At 41.4% G+C, this 13,231-nt stretch overlaps 1 protein-coding gene across 1 annotated transcript; it reads right to left on the reverse strand.

Annotated features, from left to right (window-relative positions):
• Positions 1-407: 407 nt before the first annotated feature.
• On the reverse strand, positions 408-11,144 carry LOC110978069 (organic cation transporter protein-like). The gene is made up of 10 exons (XM_087139746.1): positions 10,107-11,144; positions 9,156-9,259; positions 8,460-8,614; positions 5,595-5,763; positions 4,953-5,100; positions 4,747-4,841; positions 2,958-3,166; positions 2,674-2,782; positions 2,078-2,286; positions 408-1,765 (listed from the first exon to the last, which is right to left on the reverse strand). Exons 1-10 carry the CDS (start codon positions 10,497-10,499, stop codon positions 1,644-1,646), a joined length of 1,713 nt encoding a protein of 570 aa, XP_086995872.1. The 5' UTR covers positions 10,500-11,144; the 3' UTR covers positions 408-1,643.
• Positions 11,145-13,231: the final 2,087 nt, after the last annotated feature.

Consider the following 13,231-nt stretch of genomic DNA (forward strand, 5'->3'; position numbering starts at 1 on the left):
ACTATTTCCAGAAAACTGGAGGAATTCCTCCAGTCTTTGTCACGTGGACACTGGGTGATACTGGACCCTTGACTCGTAGAGTAGTCAGAATCATCGGGTCTGGTATCCTGACTATTTAACAATGTAAAAGTTATTTGTGAACCAAGTAAAGTAGGTGTATCGTTCCAATACGTTTTAGCAAGAAATTTGTATCAAAAAGATGTCTTCTTGGCTCCTCGTGGTTTTGTTCAGCTTTTACTATAGCGGCCTCTACCGCCCATGCCCATCTCAGGTGAAAATTTTAGTCCGCAACCAGTCTTGGGCTGTGACCGGGTTTCGTGCCAATGAGTCTGGAAAACTTGTCAGTAACGAGGCACGAGTTGTCGTATCAAAAGCTTTTGTTATCAATGCTGCCGCCATTGGTTGTCATTGCGTCCACGCACATCATTATTACTAACAAACTTGATGATAAAGCACACGTAAAAAATGGTACATGCCACAAGCCATTTTACTTTGGTTTTTTTGACACTTAAGTTACAAACTGAACACTCTGAGAGCCATTCGACCGATTGACCATCAATTAAGGTCAAAAGTTCTTCCACATTTGCATCATCAGCCTCTCATCTCATTCAGATTTCTCTTACGTCAACCCCTATCTACTCACCCACTGTTGTCCTTACTGTCCACAGCCATTTTGCTTGTCGTCATGTTATTCTGTTCTATGTTATATTGCCTCTTTACTTTCTTGATTCGTATTTCTTCTTTGTGCATTTGAGGTAAAGTAAAGACATACAAATATTTAAAAGAATACAATTTAATATATGCGCACTCCGTTAAAATTTTTCCACAGCCTCTCTTATGCTTTAGAAATCCTCTCTCTGTTATAATAACACATTACAAGGTAAATGAAATACCATAAACTACAAGATAGATTGTTTTGAATGATTTTCTTTCTATATTGTATATATAGAGACTACATGTAGCAACTGCAGAAATATTACTTTTTACTTTGATTTCTTCCAGTAGTCTAAAATCTGAAGACGGCGAAGTGTCCAACGTAATGGAAATATTTTGCAACAGGTCCACAGTCTCTTAATAAAATGACAGTTTGCAGTTTCAATGATGAGTTTAAGATCTTTTATTATGGTAAGAATGTAACTAACTGTACAACGATTGAACTGAGTTCTTGAATTCCAGAGTCCTGAAAACAGGAAAGTATATCAAAGTCAATCATAACTTGTGAATTACTGTCTTACAATTTGGAAATTTCAATAAAATAGTTTCAATGAAGATATGTCAAGACCTTTAAACAATAGGAGTTGCAACCTGAAAACAGAAAAGTGCACCAATGTGAAGAATAAATCGTTATTTACAGTCCTGCAACACTTCAGTCACTCATTTTTAATTAACAAGTAAGGAGTTTACTTTTCACGAAAGAGAAGAAAAAGACATTGTGCCCTTTTATGTTATAAGACCGTGGCATTCATAAGAGGCCACGAATGGAAATAACCGTAACTTTACAGTTAGTAGCCCTTTCAAATGGAAAAAACACATTAAGGAACTAACGAATATTGGCAAACCAATGAAAACTGATTTAAACATTATTTCAAAACAAGGTCCAACAAAGAAAGAGCCACAAAAATTTTGATTTTTAGCATCAGAGTTCAAACAGCCCGCTCATTTCGAGATTTCTCGATCGTAGACAGCGGGAGGTAGTTGTCCAGAGGTTTAGAGTCATTGCTGTCGAGGGAATCTTTCTGGCAGCACCGTCCAAGGTTCAGACCCACTGTATGAAGTGAAAGAATAAAGGGACCGTGAAAGTCCGACTTGCAGATTTGAAAGGAAAGGGTGGATGATTGGACCAAGCAAGCCCTTCTTTTTAACGTAACAGCAAAGGTTTTTCGAGTTGAAAGTGGTCAGCTACACTCCGCCAAAATGTTTGATTCAACTTATGTAGGCCTACTGTCTGTAAGTATCTGTTGTCTCGTGGCTTCGGAAAACTGATCTTAGTGTTTTGACGTACGGTTTTTCCTCCAAAGTGAGGAAGAAATTTATTTGAGTCGCACATAAGATGATGGGAATATGTCGCGGGACTTACAACCAGCGTCCTCCCCGTCCTGTACGGTGTCGGGCATGTCACGGCACAGGGTCTCTGGAAGAATTAACGACAGCAACCCGGCCAATACGGACCCACCTCCAAAAACACACAGGGGCAGAGGTTCCCAGTATTTGCCCAGGATAAGGATGATGGGGCAGAGAATGCCGCTGATGCGGGCTGCCATTGAAGACGCACCCAAACCCACACTCCTGTGTAGAACACAGAGTTCAGTGTAAGTGTTGCGGCAATGTAAGTCATCAACAGGTCAACTGTACGAACAGTTTTTGTTTATTTCTGGGTTTCATCGATCGTTAATAGTGTTGTCTGTATAGATCACTTTCATGACCAACTATTTCACAAAAATAAAAATTGCTTAACGTTTGAAACTGCTCTATGGTGTAGATTTATAAGTCAAAATTGTTTGGACTTCTTCGAATTGTGATTTCAATTGAAATGCTCTCATGATGTGGTACCGCAGCATTTCCAGTACTGTTGCTGTTGTTTAATGCTATTAAAGTATCATGCATTATGAAGATGATTTCTTCTTTATATCTGCTGCCCTCAACGTCTTGCATTAGTCATGCGGCCATTCACACCTTATGACAGTCGGGAACAGTTCACAGCTGTAGATGTAAATGTGGCTGAAGGCAGCAGAAATGGCGAACTTGCCCATCATAGCTACCACGACGCGGCCGACACCAACAGCTGAAAGAAAAGGGTCCGGATTACATGCCGAAAAAACGCGAGGAAACCTAGCTGGATCCGGTATCGATTCAAGCGCTGGACAGACCAAGTGCACATCTCTTTACGGACACCGAAAGGAGACTCATTATGTTTATTGTACTTTTCTCTGAAGTAGAGACAGTCAAAATGAACTCACGAACGAATATGGTTATGAGACATAAGACTCCACCAGACACGAAGAGGCTGGCCAAGGAGAACCGCCTGCCACATTTGTCCATGAAAAACCAGCAGAAGAGGTAGCTCGGAATCTCCAGTGCCGCCGACACGAAGGCGGCCACGTAATCGTCGATTCCCAGCGAGGAGGTGCTGAGAGACAATCCGTAGTAAGCCATGTTGGCTACAAACCTGTCAGGGTAGAATAGATAGTCAGTGATCGATCTATAGGCTCTTTAGCATCCTGGTGAAAGGGCTTATTCAGCAGTGTTTGAATTTGGTTGTCATGATACCAATTTCCATAATCGTGAGAAAAACGATGACGTCATATCTTTGGAAGAGGCATCAGTGAAACCACTTCTGCACGAAAAATACCTGAATTTTTATTATTATTTAGTCAGTGTTAAATTCACCATTGCTTGTAAATTCTTGATTTGTAACGTGGATGTCAATCAAATAACAAACGTATTCCACAAAATAGCCGTTACAATAAATCATATTTTGGGATTAAGAAAATTATGAAATAACATCACATCAACGCCATCAGGTGTCGTTTAACTATCATTGAATGCTGTGCGGGTAGTTTAGATATGATGTTTTGACAATCCGAGGGTCTCACTGTACTCGAGGAGACGCTATTCGTGTTATTCGTCTTGCTTGACTTCTGTGCACTAGGTCTCGAATTTTATCGAAGCGACAGTTGTGTCGGTCTTTTGCTGCAAAGAGAGTTGCGCGACGCGCGCGGAATCGGTGCATCACCGTATCTGTTTAATTGTGCTTGTCGCACTTTTGTTGCTTGAAAGCAGCATCTTTTCAAGTCTTAAAATCCATTTTGGTGGAAAATCTGCATGTGCCTTTAAGCTCAGCAGGCATTATGATAAGAAACTTATACGAAAAAATGAACTCCAAAAACGTCAACCGTCAGCGAAAATTGCAGCACACTCTGATTGCTGCTTCCACCAGATTTTACCATTATCAACTGTATATACAGTGAAAGTAACAGAAGTACATGTGTACCAATGAATATTTTCGTACACAGCAGTCCCTGCATGAGAGTTTTGGAATGCTGGCTGGGCACCATACTGTATGATTTAACGATAACGACATTGGAACACTGTTGTGATAGAATAGTCAGAAGATCTGCAGTGCTGTGATGAGGTCTGAAACCCAAACTGTCTGTCTGAGATGAGCTGGTTCTTAAACAAGAATGCATGTAGCTGTGCTGCTATGCTTAAGTGATGTTGCTCAGAAGGACTTTGGTCGATACATTCATGGATCAGACTTTGAGTTCCTCTTGTAGATGACATTAGCCGTCTTCCATTGACGGGGGGAAACGCCTGGATAGAAGCAGAGCTCAAAGTAGCAGCAGAGATGTCTAGCCAACTCAGAACTACAAAGTTCCAGTACTCTAGTTGGCATCTCATTGGGGCCATGTGATCGTTCTGGGCCAATGGAAATACAGTATCTACGTCAGAGGTATAACATAACGTTAATTGCCATCGTTGGTAAAAGAGTAGTCAAGGCATTGTGAAATGAAAGCAAATACATCTCTTTAATTTCAAACAATTAAAATGGATGACAGTTAAAAACCAATTTGCGTAAAATGCTCCCTATTTTTGCATTTCACTGTAGTAATATAAAATGGTCTAAAACCAGTGGTTAGTCTCCTGATTTTCGGGCAGTTTTACACAGCAGCGAATTTAAGAGTCATCCATTTAAATCAATATACAGTTAGTAGGCCTAACGGTATCCCATTAGGTTTGCTTACCCACCAGGCAAAGAAGATAATAAAAGTTTTCTTGCGGATGTTTGGAGTTCGGAAAAGATCGAGCAGAGTCGTTCGGTGAAAAGATTTCGGCTTGTGATCCTAAAAATGGACAAAAAATTAAACAAGTCAGAATTTATCATAGTTCGAGTAAATATTTTCAAGAGGTTTTCAAAGCTGCTTGCCTGTGGCTCTACTGAAATGCCTACCCACCTTTTCATTGTCCTGGAAGTTTTCCAGATTCTCAAGCAGGCTCACCGGGACCTCGGTGCCGTTCACTTTGGCGATCTTGGCAATGATCTGCCGAGCCTCCGTGAAGCGGCCCTTAGATATCAGCCAGCGTGGAGACTCCGGAAAAACTCTGTTCAAAAAGGTAGCCGAGACACATTTCTGGACTTTCAAGCACTGAGTGCTACATGACATTGTGCTTATTCTCTTTTGCATGATACCATCTATCGGCAAGGTCTCTTTGAGTTCAAATTACACTGTATATGTGGTAAACAGAAAACATGTCAGGTCTAAAAGCTGGTCTTTTTTCTTCGGGAAAGGTTGAAAAAAATAGTCAATATTAACAACAATAAATGACAAGGATATCATGTCTTCCTTCCTATTGAGTGGGAGTTGAGGCCTAATTTAGCCCAAGTTCAAATGGATGCACAAACAAGATTGACAAACAATTATTGATGTGAATATTTACATTGTACATCAACGAGAAGTAAGATGATGAGGATCTGGGGAAATGTGATAAGCGTTTTATACATATATATCGGTATCAAGATATCCTTACTGTGACCACGCATGGCTCGTTGCCAACAAAAATGAACAAGCGTAACCGTGTATCTTCTGTATATTTACAGCAGAAGTAGAAAAGCGACGACGTATGGAAGCGATATTGCCAACTGAAGATGACGCCACTCCCGTATGAAGTACGCAAAGAAGGACAAAAATATGTAGCCGAGAGCAAACATAATCGCCGCTACCGTCCCGACCAGTACACGCTTGCTTGCTCCAACGATCTCTAACGCTGTGAAAAACCAAGAAAGGCAAAAATAAGCGAAAAGAAAAGACAAGTTTTCTTCACACAAGCTATATATAGTGGTCTGATTAGATGTCGGTATGTGTATTTTCTCTCCGGGGGTTGCGACCTCCACAGTAAAAGTCCTACTTAGCTGATAAATGACATTTACCACGGATTATCGTCGTACAGCGCACGCGGTATATAGATACGGAGGAGACACACAAACATTTCGAGCGATGCCGATAAACGAGCACCATCTTTGTCTCTTTGTCAGCAAAGCTAGATCAATTGAGCAGGTAAATGCTGGAGCTTCGCTTTTTGTTTTTCTGAGCTGTATGAAGCTATGTCTAGCTAGTGTCAAGCTTTCCCGCAAAATTGAAAACTCCAAGATAAATACGCTTGAGCTTTTAGATAAAGGCCAACTTTTGCGTACGTTTGCGTAGAAAATAGAGCTAGCAGTTGTTCTGAAAGGCAGTTTAGGACGCGGCCATGTCAGAAGCGGGCTTGTCCGAAACCGGCTTTCAGAGCTACGGCTACGTCTATATTGTCTGCGTTTCTCCGCGTATCTCAGTGGAGGGAAGACCTAGACCGAGCTCTAGACAACAGTCTTGCGAGTATAACCGTGATTTTGAAAAGTATGAGTGAACAATGGGCAAAACGATATAGATGACAGCGCACGTAGATTGCCTATATTTGTACATGTACATGCACTCTCAAAACACCTTCACTTTTTGGCTCTTTGGTATATCTCTTTTTCTCAAATGTTGCACCAGTTCTTTTCCAAATCTATATGGGCCAGACCCTTGCATATCACCTCAGGCATAGGACTCAATACTACAAAATACTACGTTGTAGTCTGAGCCAGAAGGACCCAGCACTACTTTTGGCTATTACACTCTTACAGCGAACAACAAGGGCATATATTCATGGTGCCAGAGGACTGTGTAGTACATTGTCTTAATAATAGTATTTTATGGCTTCAGAGAACAATAAGGTCATGTACTTAAAAAAGCCACATATATGCTACATTTTACTACTAAGTAGTATAGTTGTTTATAGTTGTCATTGAGGTTAGGGTTAAGTAAATCGAGGAACTCGTTTACAATCGAAAAATTGCTTTAATTGTAGAATTGTATGGCTGGAATTCTTCACTTCTGCGTAAATTCCCCATCTACCTCGAGCAGAAGCACTCCCTCATCGGTTGAAAAGAGCCGCGTTGGTCGGGAGTGTTTATTTTTTGTCGGTAGGGATGCGACTGCAACGCTTGCATTTCCTAGTTGTTTTTCAGTGAACCAGCGATGCGCAGTTAGCACCAAAGGGTGCAGACCACTAATTCAAGTGAGAATTTTGACCAGCTCATTAGCATTAAAAGTGCCCCCCTCAGTATCTTTTGAAAAAGGAGATTGTTTGATCCCCAAAATGGTGAGATTGTGTAAATCGTTGCCAGGATCAACTCCCTGGGTCTTTGAGCTTTCATATGAGAGCAGAAGGGCTAAAAACTACGGTTGAAAAATGGTCCTGAGTGCCCGAGAAAGTTAAGGGTTGCCACTTGAAAAATGGCTGCAATCAGACTGGGCCCCAAAGGAACCTCCGTTGCAAAGGAAATAGCGCCCTCTCTTGGTCCAGCTCGAGGCCCATACCGAGGGGCGAATTTGCACTAAGTTCTGGGTCCAGTCCACTAATTCAGGCCCCATTGAAAACAGTGTAAAATCAGCACCGTTCATGGCCCAATAGCATGCACGCCAACATCCCTGAGATTTCTGAAACACAAATGAAATTCTTGTCTGGTCACTTATCTTTCAATTTCTTTTCAATTTTTTGTGGGTTAACCAATTACATTTTTAATTATTCCCACAAAACAAAATCACCCCCAAAAAGTGATTTTTCCGAAGTCTGATTGCCACCATTTCTTTCTCATTTCGTTATAACATTGTAGCAGACAATCAATAATTTGTTTCGAACGTTTCCATTTTTTTCGTAAGTCCCTGATGATTTTGAAGCGCCCCGGCACAGTGCTTATGCACACTGGATAAACATTTTCTGCCTGTCAGATCAGGCAATGTTGGATCTCATAGGTGATGGAAGAAAGAAACCCGATATTGCCGAACGATCACAGCAAATTGTGAAAGACATCAGAGAAAATTATGAACATCTGACTTTCATAGTTATATATATTTCTGTCTAGTACCAGGGTAGTGGAAACACTAGCTGGAGCGTTATTTCCGAGGCTATACAAACAGGGTGCTAATGGGTACCAATCGAACACAGATAAGAACAGTACTGTTTATACAAGGTCGTATAACAAAATAATTGTAGGTTCCAATGCTTAGTTTTTCTTTTGTTTTCTATTACTGATAATACAAGGCAACTATTAAAGGAAGTTAGTAATTTATGAAGTACCAAGGACCTTGTTCTTCTGTGCTATATTAAATGCCTTCGGTTTGTAAAAACTAGGCATAAATGTACCCAGAAATATAGTCCTGAACTTTACAGTTATCTAGATATATTTGTATCTGTTTGATTCCGTACAAACACCCGGTATGGCTACTTTGCACGGTTAATACAACACCTATAGGTCTACAATATCTTTTTTTACAAAAATAATAATCAGTTCGTGTAGGCCTATATAGCATCGTATTGGGTGTTATTTCACGCTTTATCTGATTCGGTAGGAGTTTGCACACGTGACCTACTTCACTTACATATGACAAACGTCATGAAGGCGGCTCCACACGCACAAGCGGCAGTGAAGAATCGCAGGGTGGTGAAAGCAGCGAAGCTTGGAACAAAAGCGGTCACAATGGACGAGATAGAAACCAGTGTCAGGCTAAGGAAAAATGTCTTTCTTCTTCCGAGCCTGTAACAAATGAGGGACACCCCGTTCAAGTTCACTTCACTTCTCAAAGCTATATTAGGGACACGTTGAAAAAGTACCTCCTCGCTCAGCTAACTCGGGCGGCATATTTGTCGATGTGCGCGACCTAGGCCTAAATCTCTTTGCGCACGACTATGAATCCTAATACCTCCTACATACGACTTGCAGGTCGTACGGTCGAATTAGAAATTATAAGTTGTATACTGACTTGTAAATACGAGGTATGTTGTACTTTCGAGCTCGGGCTTGAAATCGTTGGTATATTTCCTATATAATATTTCCTATATAATATACATGGTAGTTTCTGTGGATACGTGTGTGCTTTCCCTGTGGGCACGTGTGAATAGAGTGTGACTATTCACTTAACTGTGCATTGATCACATGGTGAAGAATCTCCCCCTTTTTAGTGTTGTCATTGAAAAGGGATAACTGGGTACTGGGGAAAAGGAAAGGATAGACATACAGTTGCCTGCAAGTGCAATACAGCCAGGAAAAAGTCCCTTTTAAGTACCCAAATACCTACCAGTCGCCCACCGATCCCCACACCAGGGAACCCGTCAAAAGACCAGCAAACCAGACGGACTGCGCGATGCCAGCGAAGTCCTCCCGGTCGCACACCAGGTTGAACTGTTGAAGTGAAATGCTATGATAAAAATCAACCCCAAAACGGAAACACAGAGCACAGGGACCGATGAGGCTACACCTTATAAGTATTCGCGTCTGTGACAAAAATTGACCAATAAACGGGTTTAAGTTTGTTGCTGACACCATGCACTCTCGGCGAAGTCTCGGCTGATATAGCCCCGGAAAGATTATTAGAGTATCAAGTTTATAGTGGGTTATAAAATGCCATGGTATTTTTTTTAAATGGAAGGGATCTACTAGGAAATGCTTTGCGGGCTTTCACAGTCACTAGCAAACAACAAAAATAGTACAGTTTGCTAAACTAACTTCTCTTAATTTTCCAGTGTTACGATAGAACAGTTATCCTGTGATGTCATCTGGATGCCAGGAAATGCAATTTTAGAAATAATTATTCATACCCAGCGTAAATTATCTTTGCCAAAAAATCAAAGTCTTGCACACTGAATGTTTGCTCCACGGGTCGGATCAGCTGCTGATGGGCTGACGAATACCCCTGTGTCAACTGTTCAAAATCTGTGGAGAATTTGTTAGCAAAGAAGGCACGTGTACGTTCTTTTCTAAACCAGAAACCCACTTGCAGAACAATTAAAGTTCTCCACACATTTTCCCGCAAACAGTAGGACCCACGATACGGGGATCTGGGCACAGTGTCTGTGTCCATTTGTTAGACAAACGAATGGCACGATAATCGGCGTCGGCGAACACTGGATAGTCTGCCAAAACAACATGGAAAGGTATATAAATGGGAGAGAAAATCTTAATATGTCACCCCTTCACCGTGACAAACTTCAAAGCTCGTCTAGCTCTAACGTGTTATCAGGCCTATTACCTCTTCATTGATGGTTGATTTGTAGCGCGATCTGTCAAAATCCCAGCCAGCATCACAGGCGATAACGTCCGTTGCGTTTTCACTTATGTCTTCCTCAATCGAGTACCGCTCACACGAGGAGTAGACACGGTTCCCATCGGCGTCCAGCTCGTAAGGGATGCTCTCGTTTTTCTGTGCTTCCTGACAGGTGGACACCGAGTCGAGCTGGAGTCGGCTGCAATTGACGGCCTGGCTGGCTGGGACCATGCACCAGTGATCGGTGCTGGCAGCCAGAAACACTTGGGCTAGGAAATGGCATGCCGTTGGGATTTCTATCATAGACACGAGAACGATAACCAACTTTTGGTACTTGCCAAAATGGCCTACCCGGTGTAAAATGTCTTCGTAATGCATCGTTAAGGGTTTGTTCGTCGACTGACCACATACAAGTGGTGTTATTGCTAAAATGCAGTCACGGTTTATTGTGACTTTGCTCACACTGCTTATTGTGATATGTGTGAAGGTCTTTTTTTTCGCAGGCCAGGCGCCGCAGACCGTTGAAGCAAGTTTTCGGCTCCTCCCCCACTGCCTTTACGGCTAGCGCGCTAAGATGGAAGAGCAAATCCTTGTACATGGAACATAATACTGGTCAAAATTTCCACAAGTACATGCACATGATGACACGTGAGCGCACTTCCAGAAGCATTGAAAGCCATGCGTTGATGATGAGGACAGCAAGTATTAATCCTAGACAAGCGTATGCCTTGCGAGTCGGCTTGTACATGTATTATACAATGTACATGTACAGTATATGCGTTTGATTAGCTTCCTAAAGTTACCGGGTTTAACCTCGTCCCCAACATCTCGTTTGCTTGACGTAGCATACACAACTATCTCTAATTCAGAGCTGCCATGTGTAAGCTAATCGAACGCACCTTAGCTGAGAAATATTTTCGTCACAGTGAAAGATTCGGTGAAAGACGTTTTCCCTTCCTAGTGCCCTGTAAGAGCGGTATAGGTAATGAGCAAAATGACGTGACGCTTGGGCAAGTTTGAATTATTGTATCATGCACCGCTGGCCAAATCTTTATGGTAACCTGATACAAAAGTACCAGGTAAATCGACCAGTGGTTCACAAATTTAAAGGTATCTTATCTCAAACTTACCCTCAATTTATCGACGGACTGTCATGTCAGCCACTAACAGTGAAAGTTCAGTAAACGATATTGTATGATGAAATGTCTGTGAATTAAATCGCGATGGTTAAAGTTGAGCCACAAGTCTTTGATGATGTATTACTATACAGCAACACCTGTTTTATAAGAATGCGCTTCCTTGCATAAGAAGTCTACGAATATCTACGAGAAGTATTGCGTTATATCTTTATGAGAAGTGTCAACTGTACACCGTATACTTGTGTGCTCTAGCAACGAAGCGATTTTTTTTGGGGGGGGATACTTAACACCCGATTTTTCATTTGGGGTGTAATTTGTAAAAAACTCTGCAACTGAACGACGCTGTATAGGTTTTCCCGACCGATTTGATATTTTTTTTGCAGAATATCTCGTGGTTTCGGACAGCCTGCTGGAACGTATTAAACAGCGTTTTTATCGTATGTTTTCCATTGTCTCATTGTCCGATAAGTGATATCGTATAATGATAAATGTCTGTGAACATGCAGATGGTTGGAGCCGCAAACCTAGCTCTGATAACTTATTACTAAATAACATATCTCGTTTTTGCATTTTCCTGCATAATCATGCCTTAGGTATTTATTTACGGAGAGTATTGTGAGCGACAAATATTATATACGGCATCGCTTACTTGTGTGCACTTTAAACGAAGCGATTTTTTCTTTTCATTTGTTTGATTTCTGTTGAAAGGGGTAAATGTAACCCGATTTTAATGTTCTCCGGCTGAAGATGATAACAATGGCGTAGCAAGGGTGAACATTTCTGAAAAGCACGCAGGGATGCACATTTTTTTTCACATGGGCACTGGAAGCAAAATGTAATTGCGACATGTATATACTCCTTACGATGTTTCCTCATCCAATAAACCCTCCCCTCTCAAACTCCAAGGGTTGAATTTCAATTCGCCATGCATGATGTTGAAAACGTAAAACGGTTTATTCTTTGTACATTTTTCTTGAATTAACAAATTAATAGAGGAACGTTGTATCTCTGACATTTTGTGTGAAAAAGCTGCCTGTTTTCATTATGACGAAAACAAAATGGCCTGCATAAAGATCAGAGCTGTTTTGCAACCCATGGTCACATCAGCCATAATAATCTTCTTACTTGTAAATAGCAAGTGACTAAATTACGATTTACATGATGTCAACATCTGTGATCTTTAGGATTCGTTTAGTAGAATGGTTGTAGCCAGGAGCCATACTTAAAAATTAGATAAAGTCAGCCCTAAATGGCTCTATTGTAAGTACAAGGGACTATACACATGAATTTCATAATAGGGATCTGCCTCGTGACTATTTTAGGTTATAAAATTGGAATGGAAATGTCTCACAAAGTCATTTCCTACCCCACCAGAATATTCAAAGAAAAAAAGGAAGGATAATTAGGACCATTGCTTCCATTTGACGCGTGTGGAAGATTTTACAATATAGTACATGGAAGCTAGCTCACTTTCACCCTCAGGTTGCAGGCCAGCCTGAGTAAGGCTTGAAATTGCCTGCGCGGGCCGAATCACGATGTGTAGCTATGAAAAACTCCATATTGGAGTATAGATGTCGTGGAACTTGGACTCGATGGTTTGCAAACAAAGAGGATGGAATATAGGAGCAGGAATCTAGGAGCAGGACTGCCAGCTTGTATGTCTTAAAGTGTCAGGCAAAACGCCCCCCCTTGCTCTATTGGGCATTGGAGTGTAGGTGTCAATGTTAAATTTGGCCATGGGCAGGCCTCCGGACTGCTTTAGAAGGAAAGGAAAATGGAGGATGAGGAAGTGTGCTTTATTTTGATATGTGTCTTGAACACCTGATGAACTTGTGAGTATTTTTCCTGAATTTTTGAAGTGGGGGTTATTTATCAGTTGTCTGCATGTATGGCAGCTTATTCATAGAGCGTGCAGCCCTCGCGAAAAGTTTTATGGTAATTAGGTAGGCCTAGGTCAAAGGTGGCGCTCCA

The sequence above is a fragment of the Acanthaster planci genome, linkage group LG08 (assembly GCF_054643075.1).
Source record: "Acanthaster planci isolate LZ-2023a linkage group LG08, COTS_SCS, whole genome shotgun sequence".
Taxonomy (NCBI): Eukaryota; Metazoa; Echinodermata; class Asteroidea; order Valvatida; family Acanthasteridae; genus Acanthaster; species Acanthaster planci.